This window comes from Bemisia tabaci, chromosome 3, assembly GCF_918797505.1.
Source record: "Bemisia tabaci chromosome 3, PGI_BMITA_v3".
Lineage (NCBI taxonomy): Eukaryota > Metazoa > Arthropoda > Insecta > Hemiptera > Aleyrodidae > Bemisia > Bemisia tabaci.
The window spans coordinates 58,882,297-58,909,121 of NC_092795.1; the positions used below are offsets into that span (position 1 = coordinate 58,882,297).

The 26,825-nt window shown below is 40.0% G+C and overlaps 1 protein-coding gene across 4 annotated transcripts; it reads right to left on the minus strand.

The window, feature by feature from the left end:
* Positions 1 to 586: 586 nt before the first annotated feature.
* On the minus strand, positions 587 to 26,210 carry LOC109030767 (facilitated trehalose transporter Tret1). Of its 4 annotated transcripts, none has more exons than XM_072298914.1 (6): positions 26,042 to 26,210; positions 22,265 to 22,400; positions 18,517 to 18,702; positions 17,001 to 17,236; positions 14,033 to 14,319; positions 10,902 to 11,887 (listed from the first exon to the last, which is right to left on the minus strand). In XM_072298914.1, the coding sequence occupies exons 1-6, from the start codon at positions 26,195 to 26,197 to the stop codon at positions 11,347 to 11,349; spliced, it is 1,542 nt and encodes a 513-aa protein (XP_072155015.1). In that variant the 5' UTR covers positions 26,198 to 26,210; the 3' UTR covers positions 10,902 to 11,346. The 4 variants fall into 4 exon arrangements, with proteins under 4 accessions (XP_072155016.1, XP_072155015.1, XP_072155018.1 ...); XM_072298917.1 differs by lacking the exon at positions 26,042 to 26,210 and adding an exon at positions 23,493 to 25,993 and having other exon boundaries at positions 18,517 to 18,698; XM_072298916.1 differs by lacking the exon at positions 26,042 to 26,210 and adding an exon at positions 23,493 to 25,992.
* Positions 26,211 to 26,825: the final 615 nt, after the last annotated feature.

The window sequence follows — 26,825 nt, forward strand, 5'->3', positions numbered from 1 at the left end:
GTGCATTAAGACATGAGCCCTGAGACCTATAAGAATATGTGCATAACAGGGCTCACGTCATAATGCACATAGTTCCGTTTGATAGAAATACGCCCAATTGCTCCTGCGGCGACTCAATTTTTCAACATTTTCCAGTCAGGCTCCTCGAACCCTCCTGCAAAGCTAGGAGAATTACTACGGAGGCTGTGTTTGGATAAAATAAATTGATGCGGAAAATGGCTCTGTCATATCGTTGGACGTTCAATTTTTTAGCGCAAAACGAGTGTTTTACGTGCAAGTGAGTTTTAAAAAAAATGTACCGAAAACAAGTGTTATACATGAGAGACTTTGTGCTGACAATTTAAGTTTGAGGACCCATACAACCCCTTACACTTTTAAAAAAGATATGAAATATGACGAAAAAAGGCGGGGACGAGGCTGAAAAGACACAATAATTGGCGAGACAATTAGGGCCTCGTCCCCACCTTTTCTTGTCCTATTTTATACAGGGTTGTTCAGAAGTCACGCACCACTGGCCATAAAGATTGACTCGCGGTTTGTGACGTTTTTCCTCATATCGAGGGGAAAACTTTTTTAGGTACTCCAGTTTTTGACTCCCTCATGGGGAGGGGGCGGGGGGCAACTAAAAATTTCAAATGGCCGCCACCCCCCCCCCCCATGGCCAGTGGTGCGTGACTTTTGAATAACCCTGTATCTATCTATATTCTCGGGCTGTCATAGTGTACAGTAATCTATATATGAGGACATATATGTAACAAAGGCGGTCTCTGACATCCGCCATTTTGAGGGCAAACGCTTTTCTCGAAATCTAGAGCCTCCAAGAATGCCTGTGCAAAGTTTCAGACTTCCAGCACAATTTTTCGGCGAGATATGAACTGAAAAACATGTTATTTGTAAAAAAAGCGGATGTGAGAATCCACTGTTTTCCCCGGCCGCCGCGGCAGGACACTGTGGAGATTCGAACCCACTTGCGATAACTGCCCGCCCACCGTCCATGGGCTGTAGCTGACACTCAAATTATACGTATCGGGACCGTCTCGCCAGAATTTTTGAATTTTTAACTGATTTTAGAATTTTTTCCTTGTTTTTGTTGCAAAAGTTACAAACGGTATAGTTTCTTGTTCAATTTTGTTAAATGACTCAGCATTGACTTGCTTTTGGTTCATTTCAATCGTTTCACCAGCCTCATCCGTCCTGAAAACTTTGTTTCATGCATAAAAAAGTGTTAGCAGTAAAAATAGCGGATGTCACATTTTTTTCAAATCGCTGTTACTCCTTCAATTTTTCACTTACATATATCGTAAAACGTGTGTTTTTTACCGGAAGAGTTGCTCTTCATGAAAATCTTTACAAGAATCCTCTCGGTTCTACGGGCGGAAAAGTGCAAAGCTTCAAAAAGTTCAAACGCGATTTTCTCACAATGTGAAAACTCGACATCCACTATTGTTACAGATAAGTCCTCATATGTTTAAAAACAGCGGATGTGTCCCCAGCTATCTCGCACTTAAAATCAGCTCAAACGCATTTTCACTCAGCTTTCAATGATCGCTCTAATGGAAATTTTACAGTTTCACACCGTACGTTCATACCCATGATGATCCCCACGGATGGATTTCCAAAACGCAATCTCGCACTTAACGAAGACTCAACTTTTTTCTGTTTCAAGGATCTTTTTTTTGGCTTGCTCTCTCTTCCCCACACATTGAGTAAAATCTGTAAATGCGTGCTTTGAGTTCAACGCAGTGAAATATGTTCTGAGCCTGCGTCACTATACGCTATGTGCGTCACTTTTAGATTGTTGGATTGTAACTTCAAGCATCGCTCAGAACTCGATCCATTACCTCTCATGAACAAGACGCATCCCTAAAAAAACCATTTTTTACTAGGTTTTTATAAACCCTTGGTTTATAAATAACGCACACGGTCATATTTTAGAGGCCCCACCGTAACGAAAAAAAAATCTAGACTGTTGCTACACAAAACATGCAAGCGCTGTCATTTCTGGATACTTTCTCTCGGGATTCCTCAAATCAAATTGTCTCTCAAAAATCTTTTTAAAGAATTTTCGATCTTTTCTTGACCGGATCGTAAACATAGGCAAGAGTATACAGCAGTTTTTGGAAATAACCAGGTCATCACTTTTTTTAGGAGGATAGGCATATAGGTATTTTTAGTACAAATAATGGTTTTGATGGGTATTCCAATAGACATACACTGAAAAAAACAATTCGGTTATTCAATCGAACGTTCGGTGTTCCATATCATCCCAAATATTCGGTTTGTCAAACTGAACTTTCGGTTCGTGGAACCAAACGTTCGGCACATATGACCAAACTTAGTTCGCCAGTTGACTTTACCGCACAAGTTCGGCTACACGAACTGAATTAGTTGGGATGATATGGAGCACCGAACTTCGATACATACGATCGAACTTTGGTACATACGACTTAACTTTTTTTTCCAGTGATTTCAAGGAAGCAGACCTCTCTAAGATGCATTAAGAGGCTACTCTCTCGCAAAAGTTAGCCGTTATGCAAACCGAATGTTCAACTCTACCAATTATCTTCTTCGCGCAATTCTCGCGCAAAATGCAGCAACGATTCTCAGCCACCATCGGAAAATGTCTGATTTGCCTCAACTATTCGAATAGATTTGATATACACTTCTGAATGAAAGTAACTCGAATTTGCGAAATTTCAGCTGTTGAGCGATGACTGTTGACTTCCATATTCAGCTGCCAAATTCAGCCTGTGATTCCCGGTATCACTTTTCTGGAATCTTTACCAGCTCTTTGTCTACCATCCTCTGCTCTTTGGGCAAGAACCCTCGCTCGATCTCATAGAGCGTCTTGTTCTGGGTCTCGGGGAGCACGAACATCCCAAAGAAGACCCCCGAAACGCCAAAGGCGGCAAAAAGCCACATGAGTCCCCAAATCTTGAGAGCCGCGATGCAGACCGCGTAGACCTTGATGGCGAAGAACATGAGAACGGCCCCGACGAGGAAGGCGGCGCTGGACATGGCACCGCGCACGCGCAGCGGGAACACCTCGCCGGCCATGATCCACGGAAGACACGTGATCCCGATAGAGCACGCTGCAATCGACACCAGGAGCAAGGCTATCGGGAACCACGAGAGCGGCTTGTCCTCGACGTCGCGGTACACGTACGCGTAGGCCCCCGCCAAACCGAACGTGACGGCCACCCAGAAACTTGAAAATGCCGTCGCGGACTTCCTGGAAGCGGACGCCGTGAAGTAGACCCCGATGGTCGAGGTCGTCACGAATTTGATGATAGACATGAGAATGGACACATTCAAGGGATCGTAGCCCGTGCCGAGGGCTTGGACAAAGTCCACAGTGTAATAGAGTATGTCGAACACCCCCGTTCCACTTTGTATGAAGTGGAAGAGGCACAAGATGAGGAAGGGTTTGTAGACTGTGGGGTGGAAAAACGAGGCGAGGGTGAATTTGTCGGTGTTTTTGGTGGTTGTTTTGAGGATTTCGAGTTCCCGTTGGATGTCGGTGGGAGAGCGGCCGAGGCGCTCGAGACTCGCGATGGAGGCGTCGACCCGACCGGCGTTGTAGAGCCAGGACGGAGACTCGGGGGTGAAGGCCTGCAGGATGAAGTAGCCGAAGCAGACGAGGCTGAAGATGGCCGACGCGATGGGGTACGGCAGGTAGCCGAGAGTGTTGGAAAGCACGATTCCGAGGGAGAAGCAGGCGGTCACCAAGGAGAAAAAGATGCTGCGCTGGCGTTTCGTTGAGATCTCGGCCAGATACACGACCGGCACCGCCTCTAGACCTGAAATACAGATTTTCAATATTTTTGGTCGGATATATGAGACCGTAAAGAGTCAAAAAACTGAGTTGTGAAAATCAAAGTTTATGGAGTAAAACAACTTTGGTTCATTTGGAGCAGTAAAGTTTTCATTGCGGGCAATGGAAAATTTGCATGCAAATTTTTTATTGCTTCATCTGAAAGTGCTTACAGAGCTGATTTCACAGTATTTTTTATAATTTTTTTCTGATAGGGAAATAGTAAAAAAATAGATTTAAAAGTGAGAAAATGCACCGCCTAGTGACGTTATCTGGCAGCATTTTCCATTTAAACACATGTATTTTAGCAGATTAGATAATTTTTTCATATCTTCTCCAATAATTGTTCAATTCATGAACCAAGGGTATCCTTGTGTTCAGTTCACTCAGTAGTTGCCACTTAAACACGAATTTCATCAAATTTAGACAACTGCAAATTCTCTATTGAACGTATTTCTGCCGAATAGAACCAGAGACACAGTGAGAAAGAAGGGGTGTGCAGGGTGTGCTCGTTGGTCGAGGGCCGTAGAGAATGAATGGGAATTATAAAGCGCCAGTGACGTCAGCGGCAACGAAGCGCTTCGTTGACGCTCTTGGGCGGCATTAACTCATGAGCCCTGCCCACGACGCTCTTTTCCCATACCCACGGCTCATGAGTGTCGCATTCAGTTTACACAAAGTTCCGTTTGCAAGAATGTAAAATCCCACTTTTCCATTTCTCTAAAGGGAATCACGCCCACTTAACGTAGTTTCGTATGCAGCTTTCTAGAGCACATCCCACCTTCCTACTCGTGTATGGTTCCGTTTGGCAGAAATACGTCCAATTGAATTTTACATTCAAGTAAACCAAACTTCAGTTCACGGGACCGAAGTTTTTTTTAAATATAAACTAAGACTCGTATTCTTCACGCAAGACTTCAGGTCTCTGGACTATAGTTCGGTCCCTCGGACTTATAACTTCGGATACATAGACAGAAAACTTTGGAGTTCCATATAAACTGAGGTTCAATTTATGTAACTAAGTGGTTTTTCTTTGTGTTCACTCACAAGTATTAAGGGCACTGAAGATGCGCAAATCTACTGTGCAATACGGCAACCGAGGCGGTGCGACGCAACTATTCGTTGTAGAAACTTGATACGATTTATTCTTGATGGCACGTTGTGCCACTTTCTGCCACCGACTTCCTGCTTTAAGAGCATATTGTCGCAAAATTAAAAATATTATGTTTTATGTGTTATATTTATAAAATAGCAATATTTTTTGTTCAACTTTCTATATTTTTTCTAAAAAAAAAGTGATTTTGTGTTTTAATTTTCAGGCTAAAATGCAATTCCACGCTCTTGAAATGGCACGAAAACAAATTGAACTGCTTGTAATTTATTTTTTGGAACATCAGAGAGCGTTTTTTCCATAATCAAACTTCGTTGCATTCTGATCAGCGATTACAACAATGCAGTTTTGAGTTTACGTTGGAAGGTCGATTTAAATCAACAATTTCATCGGAGAGAATTTCGTTTTGGGTATACACTGTGGATGGCATAGTCTCTCATCCCTGGTAAAAATTGGCGATAAGAGCTGCGTTTCAAAATACCATAGGAATTCTTAAAGCCGGCTAAAGAAGGCTACAGAAAATCATATAGCTGGCTGTAGAATGCGGAGAAAATCATACGGCCGGGCTATACGAAGCGATAAAAAATTATGCAGCCGGGCTATGTTTCCTATCGCCGGGCTTAACACTTTATCGCCTGGCTGTTGCTTTTTCGCCATCGATTATTAAAGGCTATAAGAAATTGTGTATAAATTCGTGTGCTTTGGAAATCATTAAGTTTGATACGGAACCACCTTAATATGTACAAAACACACGTTATATTTTCCTTTAATACGTATTTTTTTTCATCAATTAAAACGAGAATAATCCATACAGGATGTGCAAACATTTCAAAATCATGAGTTGAATAACGCTGACTCCGCCAGATAAAATATTAGAGCCTAACACAAAGCGGAGCGGACGACGCACTGGCGCCTACAAACCTAACAGGGATACTTCAAGCATTGCGCAACGCGTGAAATTATTTCAAATTCTTCTATAAAATTATCCATTTGCAAGACAATCTAAGCTTGAGCACACTAAAACTATGCGATCAAAATTGCAACAGAACCAAAAGGAAACCCGACACGACCGACGTGGATGGCTAAATCAGTATTCATCATCCATCAGAATGCTAAGGCGCAACGATACAACTATTCGCATACTCCGGAACGGGTTAGGTATCACGCCAATATTGAAGGCGCTTTCAAAACGTTATCGGTTCAAAACGATACATCGTGTCGTATTAAATTCGGAGCATGAGATAAATGAAATGACTGATCTCGCCAGTTTGTGCGGCAGATATGCACACATCTCCTTGTTTTAATTTTTGGTCGATAGTTTTTCTGCCGTGCTAAGGAAGAACGCCGTATGAACATTCGAGAGTTGCCAAATTTCCCTTGATGAAACATGAATTTTCGACCACATTTACGCACATTTTTCTTTGAAATCTTCAGATATTTTAGATTAAATTGCGTACAAAATAATCTGAAAATTTTGGGGAAAAATATTCACAATTGTCCTAGAAAATTCGGTTTTTATCGAAGGAAACTTGGCAACGTCTGAAGGCTCATACGGCGTTCTTCCTTAGCATGGCAGTTTTGTTCCCGTTGGTAATGAGCCTGTATTTTTCTCATATGTTTTTCTCTCTATTTAAGCTTTTTACACACATTTCTTCGCTGTACATTCATGTATATTATTGTTGATTTGAGTTCCTATGATTTCGGTAGCTATAATTCTTACAGCTTATTTATTTTAAATTCTCCTACAAAAAGTATACATTTGCTAAATACAATCCTAGCTTGAGAACACTAAAACTGTGCGTTCAAAACTGCAACGGAAAACCGACAAGTCTAGCGTGGAGGCTACCTCAGTACTAAATATTCCATCGCATCATGCTCAGGCGCAGTGATACAACTATTCGTACTCTCCGGAACGCGTCAGGTATCACGCCACAATTGAAGGCGCTTTCAAAACGTTATCGGTTCAAAACGATACATCGTGTCGTATTAAATTCGGAGCATGAGATAAATGAAATGACTGATCTCACCAGTTTGTGCGGCAGATATGCACACATCTCCTTGTTTTAATTTTTGGTCGATAGTTTTTCTGCCGTGCTAAATACAATCCTGGCTTGAGAACACTAAAACTGTGCGTTCAAAACTGCAACGGAATTCGACAAGTCCAGCGTGGAGGCTTCCTCAATACTAATTATTCCATCGCATCATGCTCAGGCGCAGTGATACAACTATCATCAGCGTTTTGCTCTGGCTGCTCGCCTGCCGCATCGCAGCTTGCCACGGCCCTTGAAGGAACTATATAAAACCAGAGGTATTGTACAGTATCATACGAAACTGAAGGCGCTATGATATATTAGGAATGGCAGGCATCCATCAAAAGCACGGAGCTTCCCTCGCAAAATAAATCAAGATACTACGGCCCAAGAAGAGAGCAGTGGTCCAAAAACTCACTAAGTCCTGGCACTCGTAATTAGTGACGTTTAGCATACACTTTAGGGATAGGGGCAATGGCGATTGGCGTCGCAGAGCGCGAGGCGGCGCTATAAAAGCGGCTTTATGTATGTATGTAGCATACACTTTATTGCCTGGCTGTGAGTTGCTTAATCGCCATCGGCTATGAAAGGCTATAAGAAATTGTGCTATTGGCTATAGAAGCTATTGAAAATCTTACAGCTGGCCGTAGGTCTATGGTATTTTGGAACACAGATTCTACTGCCAATTTTTACCACGGATAGTTGATCTTGAAAATGCATCGTATGTTTTCAGACAGATTATAGGTACTGAAAGCAAGAAAAGTCAAAATTAAAACATGATTCTGTAACTTACAAAGCTTTGATAGTGATGTTCTTCTGGCGGGTATAAAATTATCGTTGGGATTCCTATCAAATCCGTTTCCTAGTCTAATTTTTTGGCGAAAGAGATTTGGTCATCAGTCATTTCATGCGATTGCTCACTGTTTCATCTCTTAAAACATACCTCTTCGAGCACGAATTGTATGAAATTGGCAAAAATCTGCTTACCTAACGCAAATCCGCAAATGCTACGGCCGATATAAAGATGGGACACGTTTGTGGCACAGGCTATTATACCGTAGCCTAATCCCATGCAAACGTAATAAAACTGTATCCCCTTTTTCCTTCCAAACCTGTCGATTCCTGGGCCACCTACTAGAGCCGAGAGAGGTGATAAGAGAATTCCCAGACTAGCTGAAATAAAGGTAACATATCATCAGCCGTGGAGGTATGATTCAATTTCAGGAACTGTTTATTCTTTTAATTATTTTGCATCGTCAGGCACCGTAAACAGATCTAATGTATCATCATGCTAAAAAAATAAACCACTAATATTACAATTTTTGCGATGCATCAATGATTTTAATTTTAATTATTTTTAATTTATTTTTTTATTTTTTGTACTTCCCTATTTTCAGCGGTTGATAATGGTGTCATGCTCGTCAGACACCGAATCTTCCCGTATAACTTTAGGTATTTTAGTCTTGTTTCCGCTGTTTTTTTTTGTTTTGTTTTACAATTTTTGTTTATATTTGAACAACTCACAATAACAGAAAAATAAAGTTTCCAATGAAATATTATAAAATTATCAACCGTGTCCTTTTACCCCCAAAATTTAACGTATATAACGTTGCGTAATTGGCCTTATTAAATGCAACAAATTCAAATTGAATATTAACATTCAACGTATAAATTATTTCATTCGACTTTCCCGCGCACAAAGTAAATCAAAACTGACTTGTGTTGTTTCTCTCTCGTGGGCACAGCATTTTAAAGTAAGAGGAGATGGTGAAACGCCTTCAAACCACGGGGAATACAAATATTATTGTTCCACAGTTATATAAATTGCCTATCTCACGGAATGAAGGCGTTCCAAATTTTTTCAACAAATAAAACTGTCTTGAAGTAAGAGTCGATTTTTCTCTCGCCAACTCGGTCTAGCTATACGTTATTGTTATTACCATGAGGATGAGCCAATAGAGGTGATTCGAATGACATATTTTTAGGGTAAAAGCACATACCGATCCACGTTTCTTCGTCTTGAGTGACACGAATGTGGCTGTCCTCTTTTTTCAACTGAAGTAACATAGTGGCCGACTGAGATTCAGCTACTCCGTTGAAGGCAAAAATCAGCATTGCACCGCTAGCCGCAAATAACTATGAACATAAAATTGTTTCATAAAATTGATTTTTCGATTTAGAATATGCTTTCACAAAACTTATTTCATTTAAATCGTAAATTTTAACGCTGCCCCTCTCACAAAAAAACGAAAACTTTTAACATATTGTTAGCCATAAAATCATTCATTCAATTAATACAATTCTGCGTTATACAGAAAATATGATTGGGAAGTACAACAATTTACCCCCCCCCCTTTTTTTTGGGGGGGAGGGGGTAAACTACTCTCTACAAATAAGTTTGGAAAAATAAAGTGATAGTGCAAAATACTTGTAGCTTCCTCCAAAAAAGAACAATTAACGACTAGTGATGAAAGAATAAACTAGATCACGAATGCAATGACTCACGCTTCACTTCTCCTTAAATATGCAATGCTTCATGAAATGACGAGTAAATAAATAAATGGATTAATTGAACTGAATAATTCGAACCCAATAGCTACGGATAAAATGATTTAGCACATGCGTAGATCATTATTCATTTATGATTCGTTAAAATATCTGGGCAAAAAATTGACGAGCAGTTATATTTTCAATTTTGGGTTGAACCCACATTTAAAATCCATGAAACGTGAAATCAAATGGCCAAGTAATGATAAGAAAATTTCAAGTATTCGTGATGTGCATTACAAATAATTATTTTTAGTCCCACTCAGATTTATGATAATAGTTGTGATTCGTCTGATTGTGAGTCTTGGAAGTTCTTCAAACGACTCTTGCGAACCTTTCAAAAATTTTCAATTCATAATGCTGATTACTACGATGACCGGCATAAAACTTGCCGGAAGTAATACATTTCGTCTGATATCACACATCTTACGGTTCCGCATGTCTTTCAGGAATTATTTCATTCATTCATATTGATTTTATTTCAAAATGATGAGGAAATTCCTCGAAAGCATGAGAATCCTGGCGACAGAAAAAATGCCTGCGCAGTGTTCATATCTCATCAATTGAATGAATACTCGTATTTCGCAACCTCATCTAGCACATGTACGATGCATGAGTAGTGCAAATCAAGAGACAATACCGTCATCATCAGGGTTTAGAAAGGGTGAAAAATTGAGAGCTCTTCAGTGAGAAGATGGTCTTGAGTGTTTCATTTTTTATTTATTTATTTACATCGATACATGCTGGCAGTAAAGTAAGTCTTACATATTAATGAAGATGATGAAAATGAGTGCTGAGTGAAACTTTGGATCAATGTACCACATAATTATACCACAGACAAGGATTAATGAACTACAGGCACACCTAAGGCCTTGTCCAAGCGAGCACAGTTTGCGTCAATTAGTTCTACGAACTAGAGGATTCGAGGAACAAGTCATATAAGTCATGACAAGTTCCCGGAACCGTGCTTGCGTGAGGCTTAAATAGAGGAATTGTTTAAGAGATGTAATTTTTTTCCCCTCATTCCTCTCTTCCTCCGATTTAATGAGGGAAGTGAAATTAATTTTGAACAGGATTTCGATTTCCCTCCTCAATATGCTTTGAGAGCCCTATTTTTCTCCTCATTGGTAAAGCTAGGAAGAAACATTTTTCAATATAGAACCAAGTACTGATAATCTCAATGTACGCATTGATTGAAAAGTATCAAAAATAAATCATCATGGGTGAATTTCCGCGGGTGGATTTGGTCAACTTTTTCATCGATCGACAGGGTTGCAAACCAAAGGAGAAAAACGCTCCGATGCAGTCAAGAAATAAACTCAGCTGCTTGATGAATTTTGGCCAATGTTTGTATCCATCCTCTTTCCAACCCACCTCTCGGGAGGTTGGGTCGAGAGAATTTTGGATGTGGTCGTCATTGCAGCCAGCATGGAAACCTAATGTTGTAAGCGCGCGGAGGGAATTTCGTTTTGTTGTAACGGAGGTGGCAGTAAGTTAAAAACTTCGACCAAATCGACCCGCAAAATTTGCCTCATGATGATGTTTCACTTTTATTGTAAAAAAAAATCAGAAAAAATCTCGAAATCATTTGAATCAGTGAGAACGAAAACACACCAACTCGGTAACTCGAAAATGCTCACTTTCATAAAGGACAGTTAATTTACAAAAAGGTCATTGAAACTAGCGCATCCGTTCCAACTTGGTCCTTTAAAGTGTCCACAACTACTTGTCTTTCAGCATCAAAAATCTCTTTCTTAAACTAACTTCTTCGCCTACTATGCAGTTTTGTGTGTGTCTTGATTAGCTTCATTTTTCCGAGTTGGTGTGTTTTCGTTCCAACTGATTCATTTGTGGATGACCCCTGACCCGAGAGTGTCCTCAGTCCTTCGCTCGCCATTCCGCCGCCGTTCCCTCTTCGGCAAGAACCCCTGCTCTATCTCCCAGAGCGTCTTGCCCTGCGTCTCCGGCAGGAGGAACACCCCGAGAAGCACACACAGCACAGAGAACACGGCGTACACGAAGAGCAACCCCCAGATCTGGAGGGTCTGCAGACAGAAGGCGTAGATCTTGACGACGACGAACAAGGCCCCCAGCCCGATGAGAAACGACGCGCCGGTCATGGCCCCTCGGACCCGGAGTGGGAAGACCTCCCCGGACATGAGCAAGGGTAGACTCGTCACCCCCAGGGCGCTGGCCACGATGTTGATGAGCATGCAGACTATCGGGAACCAGTCGTACGGCTTCTGAGTTGTGTCCCGGTATACGTAAGTGTACACACCTGTCCCAGCTAGGGTCACCGCCATCCAGAACGCCGAGAAAGCCGTCGCGAACCTCCGCGAGACTGATGCCGTGAAATAAATCCCCAGGGTTGCCGTCGTAACGAATCTGAAATACAAATTGGGTTACTCGATTATTGAAATCATACAAATAGATGTATACGAAATTTTACGGAGCAGTCCGGGACAATGGTAATAGGAGAAAAGACAAGGGGGGAAAACGGAAATGTATGTATGTAAAAGTCGCTTTTACAGCGCGCTATAGGGCGCTCTGCGACGCCAACCCGCCACAGGAATTGGTCATGGTAGAGATAGTTCCGGAAACTGGCATCCCTCCATCTCTTTCACGGATGCCCTCTACCCACCGTTTGGCTGGACGCCCTCTCCGTCGCCTACCTAAAAACGGAGAACAAGGCTAAAATACAACACCAAAAACCTGAGACGTTTCGACTCAAAACTGGGTCATTTTCAGTCGGGAAATAAAATATAAATGAAAAAATATCACCGAAGAAGAAGAAAAAAAAACATCACAGATACATGGATCGCATTTAGCAAAAAGGAACCAGCGTGATTACAGTGTTGTAAAAATGTTGCTTCTTCATGATTATCTAAAAAATCTCCCAAAATAGCAAATTGTTTTTTCTTCCCACCAAACAAATGTTACCTCTAAAGAAAAGTAATTGTGTAAATTTGAATACTGTACATATATTTTAAGTGTTTCTACAAGAAAAGAAAAAGTTGCACGATTTCAAAAACACTGTAATTGCGATGGTTCCTTTTTGCTAAATGCGATCCACATGTAGGTGTCAGGTTTTTCCTTCGATATTTTCAATTTTTAATTTATTTTCCGACTGAAAATGACTCAGCGTTGAGTCCAAACGCCTCGGGTTATTGTGTTGCATTTTAGCCTTGTTTCCCGTTAGCCCCCTTGTTTTTCTCCTATTGAAATCACTGGAAGGATAAGTTTTCCTCTTAGGAGAAGATTATTCATTACTGAAAAGTCGAGTCGGAGGTGACACACAGTCGGCAGATCCAGCATTTTAACCAAATCATGGAAAGGGAAAGGAATCTGAGTTAGAACTTTCAAAACTAGTCATAGGTAGATCTTGCATGGGCGGAACTAGAAACACTTCGTGGGGGGGGGGGGGCACTAAGGGGCACCTCATCAAGAGGGGTCATAAGAAATTTGATCCAATTACTAGTTGGGCCGCGTTAAACAGAAAGGAACCAAGCCGCATCAGCTATTGCCAAATTCAACTGGGCAATTTAATTTTTTACATGAAAACGGTCGTGCAGATTTTCAAGCAAATTTCAGGGAATTTTCTCCACTAGAGCGAAGCGAATTCCTAAAATTTTCAAAAGAATCCGCACAAACGTTTCCTCGTAAAAAATTAAATTGCCCAATTAAATTAGGCATTAGCTGATGTGGCTTGGTTCCTTTCTGTTAAACGCGGTCCATTTAAGAGGTGAAAGATGCCGGGCTCCTGAGCGCTAATCCGGTCCTGCAGTTATTGTCGAATCTGGCTGAATTATATCTTGCAAATGTCGACATTGACTAAGCATTGTCGAGATTTGCCGTATTTCATTCTTGTTTATAACATGTATTGGTGCTCTTCGGATCCAACAATTTCAACGTGTGATCGGTTGATTTATGTCATGCTTCTTAAGATAAAAGTTGTATCCGCTGTCTAGACTTTAGAGAACGTCAAAGTTTTAATTTCACCTGCTTTCGTTCGAGAATCTCCTTATCGAGACTATGCTGACGAGCAAAAATCATGACGTAATCGTGGTAAATTTAACGGAGAAAATGTAAAACACTTAAACTAAAGTTTTAGTTCATTAGCGCACGGTTTACGTGCACGATAATGAGGAAGGCTGCACGTTATCATGACGGTTTACAAACCCTAATGAGGTAGGCTAAACCCGTCAGTTTCCTCTCGTTAATTATCGTAAGTTTTCACGTGACTTTTCTGGAATTAAAAAAACGTTATCAGGTAAGTGTGAGCTTCTTAATCGCAATAATTATTCGATTAGCTTTACGCTCTGAAGTTCACGGTAATCCTCAACTTACTTTGATGAAGTACTCTTAATGATGCAACAATAATCATGCACAGCTAATATCACTAAGTGCAACTCAATCTCGTCCAAATTTGGAAATAAAAACAAAAAATTAATAATAAAAAATAACAAGGACTTGACCGATTTGCAAGATCTAATGAATTACACGTAACATTTTATTTTAAAAAATAAATACCTTGCAACGGAGAGAAGAATAGAAACTGGAAGAGGGTCGTAACTTGTTCCTAAACTCTCAACAAAATCAACTGTGTAGTACAAAATATCGTAAACGCCAGTTCCACATTGGAATATGTGGTACATCGACAGAATAACAAACGGTTTCCAGACCGTAGGCTCCAGAAATGCTTTAAATTCCAGCTTTTCATCATCTTCCTTTGATGAAAGTTTCAGATTCTCAAGCTCGGCGACTATCCCGACATGTGATCGCCCCAGCCGCAGGAAGCTCTTAGTTGAAGCGTCAATCTGAAATAAGTACAAACCACTTAAAAATCTGAAAGACAATCCTACTCTACGCAAATTATATAGCGCTAAGGGCGCTTGTCGTGAAAATAATATGTTGTAACCATTTGGAAAAGTTTCACAAAAATCGATAAAATATGAGCCGCATATCGTACGGTCAATTTACACGGTGGTAAACGACACCGATCAACTTTCATGCGGCACACGGTGGATCGAGCCAATGGCAGAGGTCCGACATGATTTAAAAACTTTAAAAGCGTATATCTTCATTGATATGAAATGTTGATGCTTTTAAAGCAGTTTCATTGGTTTTTTCGTAAACTTTTCGGTGAGAAGCACCCCTAAAAATAAAAATTGTGACTAGATAAACGTTAAATTTTACAATTTTTGTGAAAACATGTCTTTCTGGTTGTCACTTTGGTTGCCACGGAAAACTTTCAGGGCACCCCCGGAAGTTTTGCTTCCGAACAATTACGTATCACAATGCTGAAATTCGTACCCTGTTGCCTGGGCCAATGATTTTCCTTCAATTGACCGGCTATGCAAAATGACTGTCTAGACGTACGAATAGTGGTATCATAATTTCGCATTGAGATTACGCAGTGGGTTGAAGGCGCTCCTCTGTATCGTTCCTGAGTGGCCCTGTACAACTATGCTGACCAGAAATTTTCAGAATTTTGGGGTCATCAGTCGAGCCGTAAATTTGAAAAATGTCTGAAGAACATTGTTTTACGTTCTAAGATTTTTTTTTTCTGGTCCATTTGAAAGGCGTAAAGCGTGGATGGTTGGAGCATGGATGACTTTCGTCCCTTTTTCGAAATTCGATTCGACCCTCGAACCAAGGTTTAAGTGGAAGCTTATAATAACAGAAAACTCAGAAAAAAATTTCAAGATGAGTATAGTAACCGTTTTCGAGTTACGGGGGGGGGGGGGGGGGGCAAAGGGGTCAAACTCCGGCCTTATTTTTCGCTATTTTCTTGTTGAATTGATGTGTCTACGGGGTTGTTATCGTTGTTTAAACATGTTATACACACCGGTTCCTACGAAATTTTTACACGTAAAATCGAGTTTTAATGTTGACGAGTCGATATATCGATCGGATACATCGAATTTTCAATATTCTTTACGGAAAATCGACGATTTTTTTTAAAATTGAATTTGCTCAATTTTGATTCATGGATGACTAAATGCACCTAATATGACTGTAGCACACCAACCTCTACGTATTTTTTCTTGTACAATCGATTTTTATCGAATTTTTGCGACTTTTTAGGAAAATCAATGATATATTGGTATTGGTATTGAAATTGGTTATCCTCCATCCGAGAACAACCAAATTTTGGGTTTGATAAATTTCCGGTCGGGTCGATTTCCAGTTCAGTCAAGTTTTCGATTGGGGCACATTTACGTTAAGTAGAAATTAAGATTTTCGCTTTCCGGTCAAGTAAAATTTCGGGTGGATAACGAATCCCGTTGATTGTGGTTTCGGCTCCTTAGTTCTCAGGTGGGATGCCCCTGGCTTTGCCTCCTTAGGGGTCACGTGGACGGCCCCCGGCTCTGGCTCCTTAGGCGCCAGGTGGGCAGTCCCCGGGGGGGTTGAGCCTTTTGGATGTGAGGGGGGCATCGTTAGGGTGGAGTTGCAGGTGGGTCACCTCCGGAGTTTTTTCTCGCTAAGAATATCGAATGAAGTTGCTGTAATTCGTACCCCGTTGCCTGAAGTCAATGAATCGCCTTCAAATGGCCGGGTATGTAAAATGACTGTCTAGACGCACGAATAGTGGTATCAGAATTTCGCATTGAGATTACGCAGTGGGTTGAAGGCGCTCTTCTGTATCGTTCCTGAGTGGCCCTGTACAACTATGTTGACCAGAAATTTTCAGAATTTTGGAGTCCTCAGTCGAGCCGTAAATTTGAAAAATGTCCGAAGAACATTGTTTTACGTTCTAAGATTTTTTTTTTCCGTAAATTTCATTTAAAAAAAATGAGAGTCCAAACGCTCGGTTCAGATTGTGGTTTAAAGTCTTCTTGCTTCGGACATCGTATTCTCATGCAAAACTAAAAGAGTCTCCGTTTACAAGATCGCAACTTACTCAAAAGCGGCTGTGAATTTAAAAAGTTTCACACGGATAAAATGAGCTTTCGTTGATTAACTGTGTATAATCAAAATTGAAGAAAAGGTACTTTGTCCACTGGTCCATTAGGAAAGCGTAAAGCATGGATGGATGGAGCATCGATGACCAATTAAATCTTATCTGATAAGGAAATTTAAGTGTGAAACCCTTTTTTCAGTCTTTTAATGATCCAAATCCGCAAACAATAGGTTTAAAACACTCATTCCTAAAGTGCGTTTTTCATGATGAAGTGTCAATTCTAAGTGCCGAAAACGCGAATCTCGGCATTTCTGCCGTATTTTCTAACAATTTAAGAAGTTATTTAAAATACTGATGGAGTCTGAAAAAAAATCTTATTCCTGCTATCCTTAAGAATTATTACCCTTCTACTAACAATAAAGAGGAATGTAGACCGTTTTTTTACTCTCCTGGAAAATCGTGTTTTCTGAGATACGCACTTCTGTAATGTCATCACCGTAATGCCGAGGTAAGTTTGGATTTATCTTTTTCTTCTTCTTCTTCTTCCTCTTCTTTTCTTTGTTTTTGAAAATCTAAATTCCAATAGTAACTGACCTGCCCAGTTTTGAACAGCCACGCAGGTGACTCTGGAGCGAAGCAAACAACAGCAAAGTAGGCAAAACACCCAGCGCTAAAGATGGCTGAAGCAATGTACCAAGGCAGATAGCCACCGATCAGATAAGTGAGAGTCACGCCTCCAGAGAAGACGACCGACATCATGGAGAAAAAGCCACTACGCTGACGTTTTGTACTGATCTCTGCCAAGTATACCACTGCTACCACTTCTAGTCCTGCGACAGTGCATTTTATTATGATAAGAGTTTTTACAAACCCTGGGATTTCCCTGGAGTTGTGCTAAGATAATTGAGGGGTTTGGAGAATAGGCGCGTAAGTGCAGTTTTTGAAAAATTGATTTCAATAATTCCAATTAAAACTATTCTTGATACGCATTTTGTGAAAATTCTCTCCCAAATTCAAATTTTTAAGCATCAAAAAGTCAGCTTGAACTTTCTTTTCGTCGTAGTAGTAATTTAAGTAATTTTTTATTTTTTTGGTTAGTCAAATAATTACGAATATTGTTTAAATCGAAATTAGTATTCAATCACTACATTGAAATTCCCAAACATTCAAGCGGCTTGAAGCTACCTATAAGGCTCTTTTTAACATAACATTTATGAAAGAGAGGAAAGGAAGGGTTAATAAAGAGAAGAAGGAAAAGAGAGGAAAGAAAGGGATGAGTTAAGGAAGAGAGGGAGTTAAAAAGGGGAAAGAAAAGGAAGGACGATTGAAACTAAATAATGACCAATTAAAGTTTCTAATTCTTTAAGCAATTTGAAGCAACTCAATGTGTCCTTTTTCAATAATTGTCCGTAAAAAAAAAGGAAATCAGGAGAGAGATATTGCGAGAACTAAGTAATTAATATTGTCCTAACAGTTCCATAGTTGCATATTTTTTTAAGCCTAAGAGTAGGGCGCGCTGATTTAAAATATGCATATATAAGCGGAAGCAAGCGAACTGATTCGAGGATGGCTGACCAGTTCGGCACTCCTTGAATGAGAATTTCACTCACTCCGTTTTGTTCAAAACGTTGCTTTGACATATCTCCACACCACTGTTATCCTTTTCAAAAGTTGGTACTCCTTGCTCTGATAGCCGGGGCCAGCAGGATAGTGGTAAGTGCAATCTGTGATGAGCCTCGAGACTCATTAGACCATTTGCTAAACCTGGCTCATACAGGAGTCCACTTAGCCCTCTCGTCCCCACGCTCCTGATCACTGCGTCGGCGTCACGAAGAACAATGGGCCTTGGGCCGCCTTGGGTCCCAACGCGGCCGATACCCGTACCCCAATTACTCACGCTTCATTAACCATTTCACCGTCACGCTAGGATTCGTCCAATTTTCAAAAAAAATTGTTTCGCGTGTATTTAGCAATTTTTTCCTTACTCTCCGTTAAAATTAATTTGGCTTGTTACCTTGTTATTATTCAGAATAATCAGTTTACAATTATAGGTCTCCATAGGTTTTACTTAGAAAATAGTGTCCAAGTGACACGATGCATTTCCACGTACCGACAGCGAAGGCGCAAATGCATCGCCCAATGTAGATATGATAGACTTCGGTTGCACAGGCGATGACGGCGAAACCTAGCCCCATGCAGAGGAAGAAGAAGAGGAGACCTTTCTTCCTACCGAAGGCGTCGATGACTGGTCCTACCAGGATCCCTGATGGTGGAGCCAGTAGAATCCCCAGACTTGCTGGAACAAAGTCCGTGCCCGGCATTAATTTCCAAAGCAAGTACTCAATCAGAAGCGTAGCGTATTTGCGATTTATCGAATGATCTAAAGAAAACCTAAATAATCGATTCTTTACCATAGCTTCAAATGGCGAAATATCGATGATCGATCATTCACGCCTCGCCGCTGTTCTCGAAATTGGAATAAAGGAGGAGTAACGTTTTGGGCCTTTTCCGGCCCCACCTGGATTTTGCTAAATGTTTCATATTTTCAAAGTACTAGTCTTAGGTAGACTCTGTGCCAAATATTAGACCGAACGGAGCCCATGCAAGGGCGCAGCAGCGCCTCAAACCCAAAATCCTGGAATCGAAAAACAATTATTTTCGTCGACTTTTTCGACTGTGATCACTCTTCCAGCACATGATTCTTATGTATTTTTTTGCGTACTTTTCGTTTCTGGCCTTTTTAAAGGCCTCCGATAAATTTTAAGGGGCCTTATGGCCCATTGTTGCCATTTTTGGCCCATTTTTAGGGATTTTTTCCATTTAACACATTCAAAACTCAATTTAATCCAAAAACTGTGTACATTTTTGAAAAGTACGTAAAAAAATGATTAAAAAACGTTCAGTAAAATTTTTTCCTACGTTGCCAAATTTCCGAGAAAATTGGTCCCAAAGTGTCAAAAACGGCAAAAAATCGATAAATCGCCGCGTCTAAGGTTCAAGAAAGTGGAGTACATTTTTCATACTGTACCAGATAACAGCTCTTATCCATCCATACAACATACTAAAATATCATAGTTGTACCTGGATTCCCACGATGTGAAAATTGACCGAGATGTCGATTTTAGCGGCCTTTTTATACTTGAAGGCAGCTCTTTTGAATGTTTTTCGACCTTAGTCACCCTCTATGGGTGTGTACTATATGTATTTCTCTACGTACTTTTCATATCTGGCCATAAAAATGGCTTCCTGTGAATTTTAAAAGGCCTAACGGTCCATTGTTGCCAATTTTCACCAATTTTTAGGGGTTTTTTCAAGTTTACGTATGTGAAACTTAATTTAATCTAGAAACCGTGTACGATTTCGGAAAGAACGTAAAAAAATACATAAAATGTGATTTGTAACTTTTCCCTACGTTGCCAAATTTTCGAGAAAAATCGTCCTGAAGCGCCAAAAACGCCAAAAATTGGATGAATCATCACGTCGAAGGTTCCAGGAAGTGAATGTCAAGTTTTCTTTCACTACAAATAACGCATCGAAAATAGAAAATTGCAATGCATCTCAAGGAACATGTAATGGCGCAGATGAACGTGACAAAACGGGCCCTCAAGGTGCTTTTACTTTATCCTTCACTCCAGTTCACCTCTTTATTCCTGTAACCTCGAGATAATCCTTGGTTCTCAAGATGCTTGCTACAGGCCAAATGTACCGAACAACAGAAAATGCGTGGAGAAAGTGTCCCACGATCTGCATGAATGTCATAATTCACTTCCTGGAACCTTCGACGTGATGATTCATCCAATTTTTGGCGTTTTTGGCGCTTCAGGACGATTTTTCTCGAAAATTTGGCAACGTAGGGAAAAGTTACAAATCACATTTTATGTATTTTTTTACGTTATTTCCGAAATTGTACACGGTTTCTAGATTAAATTAAGTTTCACATACGTAAACTTGAAAAAACCCCTAAAAATTGGTGAAAATTGGCAACAATGGACCGTTAGGCCTTTTAAAATTCACAGGAAGCCATTTTTATGGCCAGATATGAAAAGTACGTAGAGAAATACATATAGTACACACCCATAGAGGGTGACTAAGGTCGAAAAACATTCAAAAGAGCTGCCTTCAAGTATAAAAAGGCCGCTAAAATCGACATCTCGGTCAATTTTCACATCGTGGGAATCCAGGTACAACTATGATATTTTAGTATGTTGTATGGATGGATAAGAGCTGTTATCTGGTACAGTATGAAAAATGTACTCCACTTTCTTGAACCTTAGACGCGGCGATTTATCGATTTTTTGCCGTTTTTGACACTTTGGGACCAATTTTCTCGGAAATTTGGCAACGTAGGAAAAAATTTTACTGAACGTTTTTTAATCATTTTTTTACGTACTTTTCAAAAATGTACACAGTTTTTGGATTAAATTGAGTTTTGAATGTGTTAAATGGAAAAAATCCCTAAAAATGGGCCAAAAATGGCAACAATGGGCCATAAGGCCCCTTAAAATTTATCGGAGGCCTTTAAAAAGGCCAGAAACGAAAAGTACGCAAAAAAATACATAAGAATCATGTGCTGGAAGAGTGATCACAGTCGAAAAAGTCGACGAAAATAATTGTTTTTCGATTCCAGGATTTTGGGTTTGAGGCGCTGCTGCGCCCTTGCATGGGCTCCGTTCGGTCTAATATTTGGCACAGAGTCTACCTAAGACTAGTACTTTGAAAATATGAAACATTTAGCAAAATCCAGGTGGGGCCGGAAAAGGCCCAAAACGTTACTCCTCCTTTGCGTCGGAGACTTCGAGTTGTGAATGAGCGGCGCACGGTGGATCGAGTCAATAGAAGAGGTCGGTCAAAATTTGGAAACTTTAAAAGTTAAAAACTCCATTTATACAACATTTTGAGGATATTGAAGTGGTTTGGTTTCCGCTTGGAATTTTCTTCAATAAGCCCCCCTGCAATTTTAAAATGTGACAAAATAAACATCAAAATTTGCAGTTTTAGTCAAATATTTCATGACCGACATATCAAGTTGACTCTATCTACTGTGCGGCGGCTGACGTCCATCTCACTCTAAGAGAGAGGAAAGCCAGAGCGCCTTCAAATGTTCGTGTATGCAACACGGACATCCCCTGAGTACGAATAGTTGTATTCGTTAGTTGCGACCCAATTTGCGTCGAGTTGATCGTCATGAAACATTGCGTGAAGAGGCTGCTGGGCGATCACGCAACTGTGCTTACCTATCTTTTTTGTACAAGTTATTATAAATTATCAATCTATTCTTTTACTCTTTTGTTTTGGAAGATGAAATACAATGCTAGGAAGTTTAAGGAAGTTTGGTTTACATATATTATTTTGAGTGACAGAGAATTATCATTGACGATTACATGCATGAGTTTCTGACGCAAAGATTTTATTTCCTTTTTTTCTGTAGTCAATGAGTGAATTAAATATCGCCATAAACAGAGAGTGAATAGAAAATAAACTGAAAGAATAGAGGGAAAGAAAATGTGGGAAAGAATTCTAGTGGCTCATTAAGAGCAGTCCCTTATCCAATTCATTTCTTGGAGGGACTTCTATAATTTGATGGGATTTCATCTGCTCCTGTTGTTCAACATTAAGTTTGAAGACTTACATCGTAAGCCGAAATTTTCTACCTCCGTTCTCTCTGAAAAATTGACAATAGAAATGTATGACACCACAGGGCGCCGTGTGTCGTATGTGTACCATGTATTTCACGCACTTCTCTATTTTTAGTATTAACTCTTTGTTTCTAATCACCATTATGTACATCATTCACACGTCTCAATAACTTGTTTATCATATCCAATTGTATTCATTTTTCTGATTCAATTTTTACGTACCTATCCATGTTTCTTCGTCTGGACCAACGCGAATGTAACTATCAGGTTTTTTCAACTGCGGCAACATTACGGCTGATTGTGCTTCAGTCACGCCTGTAAACACGAATACCATCATCGCACCACTCGCAGCAAATAACTGGAAAAAATAAGCCTCGTCAGAAAAAATCAAATTGTAATCAAGCGACTTACATGGTGAAGTCATTCGCAAAGTGTGATTAACTGGATACCCCCATAGGCAAAATACCTCCGATTTTTCTCGGATTCCCTCTAAACGCAGACGTTACTTTACACAATTTTTAAACGAATAAAAACTGGCGAATATCATGCTGATCATTTTTCAGCAAAGGAAGCCACGTAAACAAGCTTTCTTTTCAAACTGCCCGAAATTTTGCTAGTTAGCAGTTATTGAATTTATGAGTGTCTCTTGCCTTGAGGTTACTGTTGAGTATCCTCGAACGGGATTTTTGCTTTACTTTAGTATATTGCAGTATAGTTCTGCCGTGCTAAGGAAGAACGCCGTATGAACATGTAAGAGTTGCCAAATTTCCCTAGATAAAACATGCATTTTGACGACATTCACGCACATTTTTCTTTGAAATGTTCGACATTTTATATTAAATTGCGTACAAAATCGTCTGAAAATTTTGGGGGAAAATATCCACAAGTTTACCAGGAAATTCGTGTTTTACGAAAGGAAATTTGACAATGTCTTATGGTTCATACGGCGTTTTTTCTTAGCACTGCAGAGTTGGGGTAAGCAAAGTAGGGCGATGCACGGATTGACGGGTGGATTGAGTCAGTTGAAGAGATCGGACATGATGTGGAAACTTCAGAAGCTTAAATTTTCGTTAATTCGAAACGTAGAGGTTCAAAAAGGTATTTCATCAGTTTCTCTCGGTAACTTCCCTTCACAAAGCATGCCTAATTACAATGTGTATAAGCATCAAAATTTGCAGTTTTAGGGAAATTTCTATGTCCGAATTCTTCGTAAGATTCGTTTCACTGTACGACGTCTTCCTTTCATCATTTTTGTTTTTGTGAATATCTTCAAGTCAAAAATTTTAACAAGAACTATCGATGACACATGCAATCTAAATACTGTAATCGGAGCCCGATACGTGTTTTTTTCAAATTTCGATGCATATTATACAACTTCCTTTACTCTAACCTCATGTAAAATTCTCGACTTTTAAAGTTACTTTAACCTTAAAATGTTTGGTACACTCACCACAGGCGCAGCATCCAAGTTTCAGAAGCAAGCATACGTAAAGGCGGGATTAAAGAAAATCGGTCCAGTCGCTCGCTGATAAGGTTTAGTGGACCAAAGCTGGATATGAATCTTTCTCCACAAATGATGCACGGTATATTAAAAAAATATTTATATTTATTGCAGCTGCTTAAACAATCACAAAGCACAAAAACAAGTAGGAGAACTCAGCGATGAAGAGGTCTCATCAAGATGGAAGCGGCTAAGCACTTTGCACCATTTTACATGTCCAAAAATATAACAAATTACCGAGATGCAGTCAGTTAGAGGGAGTTTTAAGGGTCTCAAAATATTTTGTCACTCCGAATTTCCTTCTAGAATAGAGTTTTTGTATTTTCAAGAATTTTGAAGAATTAGACACCTCATGAGTGATTTCTGACAATGAACACATCCAGAAAAAATGTGAATGTTCATTGTCAGAATCAGGGTTGGACTGGCAGCACTGCGCGTTCAAGCCTCGCGTTATCGCCATTGCGCCTTCAATTTTACACATGCAACACGGACATCCATCAAGCATGAATAGTTGTATCTTTGCGCCGTCATCAACGCGCCTTCTTTCTCTTGCTATTTCTCCGTACTTTGTTTGTTTCCGTTTGTCTCATTTGTATTTGTAATGGTGCCTCAGAAGCTACGTGAGCAACACAGCCGTAAATAGGAAAGACGTATTAGGGCCTCGTCCTTAACTTTTTCTCCCGAATCTGAGCGACACTTTATCGGCAGCTTAGCGCGCGGAGTGTTGAAAGTTCACGCCTCGCGCCATCGCGCCTTCAATTTTTCAGATACAACACGGACATCCATCAAGCACGAATAGTTGTATCTCTGCGCCGTCGTCAACGCGCGTCCTTTCCCTTGCTTCCCTTGCTATTGTTCATATTATGTAGGTTTCTTTACTCTTACGTTCTCTTCTCTCGTTCATTTATGAATTTTCCGCATTTTTCTCGGTCATAATTTTTCTTCTTCTTATTTTGCCATCTCTCAGGAAAGCACGTCTTTTGCACGCCAAGAGGGCGTATCTGCCAATGGCAGACTGGTTTTATGGCCAGCCCGGGCCTAGTCAGAGCAGGTAATAGAAAAATGAAAGGTTACCATCAGGCTTTACATTAACCCCCAGTCAATAAAAATAGCACGCTTTACAGGTTGTTATTTTGTTGTCATTGGTGGCACAGGGCAATTTTGCAATTGGAAACTACCATTTCTAGCTCAGCTTAGAAACATAGTGCTTACCATTAGTTTCTCTATGCACATGAGTGTTCCTATAGATAAATTAGAAATTGTAGTTCCGAATTGCATAATAAAGTCAAATTAATGTAGATATGATTCGGCGTACCGTTGAACCAATTCAGTAGATCATTTCATACCATTCCTTCTCGGTCACGCCATTAACGTATCCAATACTGATTCAATGTTATGTTTTTGGCCCAGCCATCCATTTCTAGTTTTCATATACACACTGCAGATGAGTTCATAAAAAGTTTTAAAAAAAAGTGCCACGAGGAGAGATTTTGTTTAGTGCATAAAGGCTGTATGCACAGAAAGTTGGGTCGTGTGCAATATTTTTTATACCAGCTCGTGTCCACAGTATCGAAAAGTCATGGATTCACCGTGACAAAGGTCAAGAGTTAATGGACTGTCAAGATTTCATGGCGGGGATGGAAGCAGAAAATGGAAAAACGACTAGAAACACATGGGATATAAAAAAGAAGAGGCGAATTATCGTGTGTAATATTTTTTATACTGACTCGTGTTTAGTATATCGAAAAGTCATGGAATCACTGTGACAAAAGTCATAAAAGTTAAATTCCAATGGGCTGTCAAGATTTCATGGCGGGAATGGATGCAGAGAATGGAAAAACGACTGGAAACACATGGAATATAAAGAAGAAGAGGCGAAGTGGTGTGGAAATTAAGTAGACGAAGACTATTGGAAATCGTACTGACTGATGTACAGTTTCTTAAACAATTTGCGAAATCACAAATCTGAGATGACCCAATCTTCCGCATAAGGAGCCTTCATACCGATGTTACCATACCCAAGTAGCATTTTTCAACGGGAAAATCGCGATTTGTTGCGATTTTGTCGGCGATAAAATCGCTAAGACCATTAACATCTGAGCGATTATCCTCGATCTTGTTGCAACAAAATCGCGCTTTTATCGCCCGGCAATTTATCGCGATATATGGCGCTTTAATTTCGATTTTATCGACGAAAATTGATCGCGATTTTATTGAACGAAAAATTGCGATGCAAAGCGATTTAATCGCCATAAATCGCAATTTATTACTCGATAATATTGCGATAAATTGCCACCGATATAATCGCGATAATTAACCGATAAAATCGCTATTTATCGCGCTCACTGCTACTTGGGTAATGTCTCCCTCGATCGGCATTTAAACAAACGGAAAACAAATTAAATTATTTCTAGTGTTGTTTAAATATTTATTGGACAGTTGTTCTAATTTACTTGCCGCATCCCGTACAATCGATCAATTCTTGAAAATAAACTTACGGTTCGAATCCAACACCGCCAGGATACCTCCTCTCCACATTCTTCATCGTTCACTGGTTTTGCACCGATTTCTGTGTCACTCACTGTTTTATCCTTGGTTTCCTCGTTGCTTGATATTTTCCCACCGGTCTCCTCGTCGCTCACCGATGACGTCATCGTGGGATTGACCGAAATAATCAATGCCGTTTACTAAGGCGCGAGGAGTAACTCATTTCACAGTTACGCGAGAACCAGCATCCTTGACAATGGAAGTGAAACTGGAGCTTGTACATTTGGAAAACTTCTTGACATCAGACAGTATGATTTCAAGTGGAGGATTAACGATAGGTTAGGAATTATGAGACACTCCAACACAATAATGAGGTGACGTAAAAGTTGCAATTTTTTCGTAATCCGATTTATTCCATGGCGTTTTACATTAAGGTGCTTTTTCTTCCGTGAAGCATGAGTCTATGATAGAGATAGTTCCCTCAATTTTTAAGTGAACGGCTCCGTCTGAATTTTAATTTTTTTTCATTTGAGGAAAGAGGGGTTATTCAATAACATTCACGTCCAATGAATTTCATAATTTTTTGCAAAAACTACAATCAGTGCATATTTGGCAACATTCGATAATTAATACAGCGTTTCTTGTGGTTCACGGATGTGAGAAGAAAACCCTGTATGATGAAATTTACTGACTGCTGTTACAAATAATAGAAGAAGTATGAGCTCACTTCGTCGAGTGCAGAGTTGCAGGGCACTGTTTTGCTCTTTGTTTCTCGCAGTAATTTTGGAGTTTTTA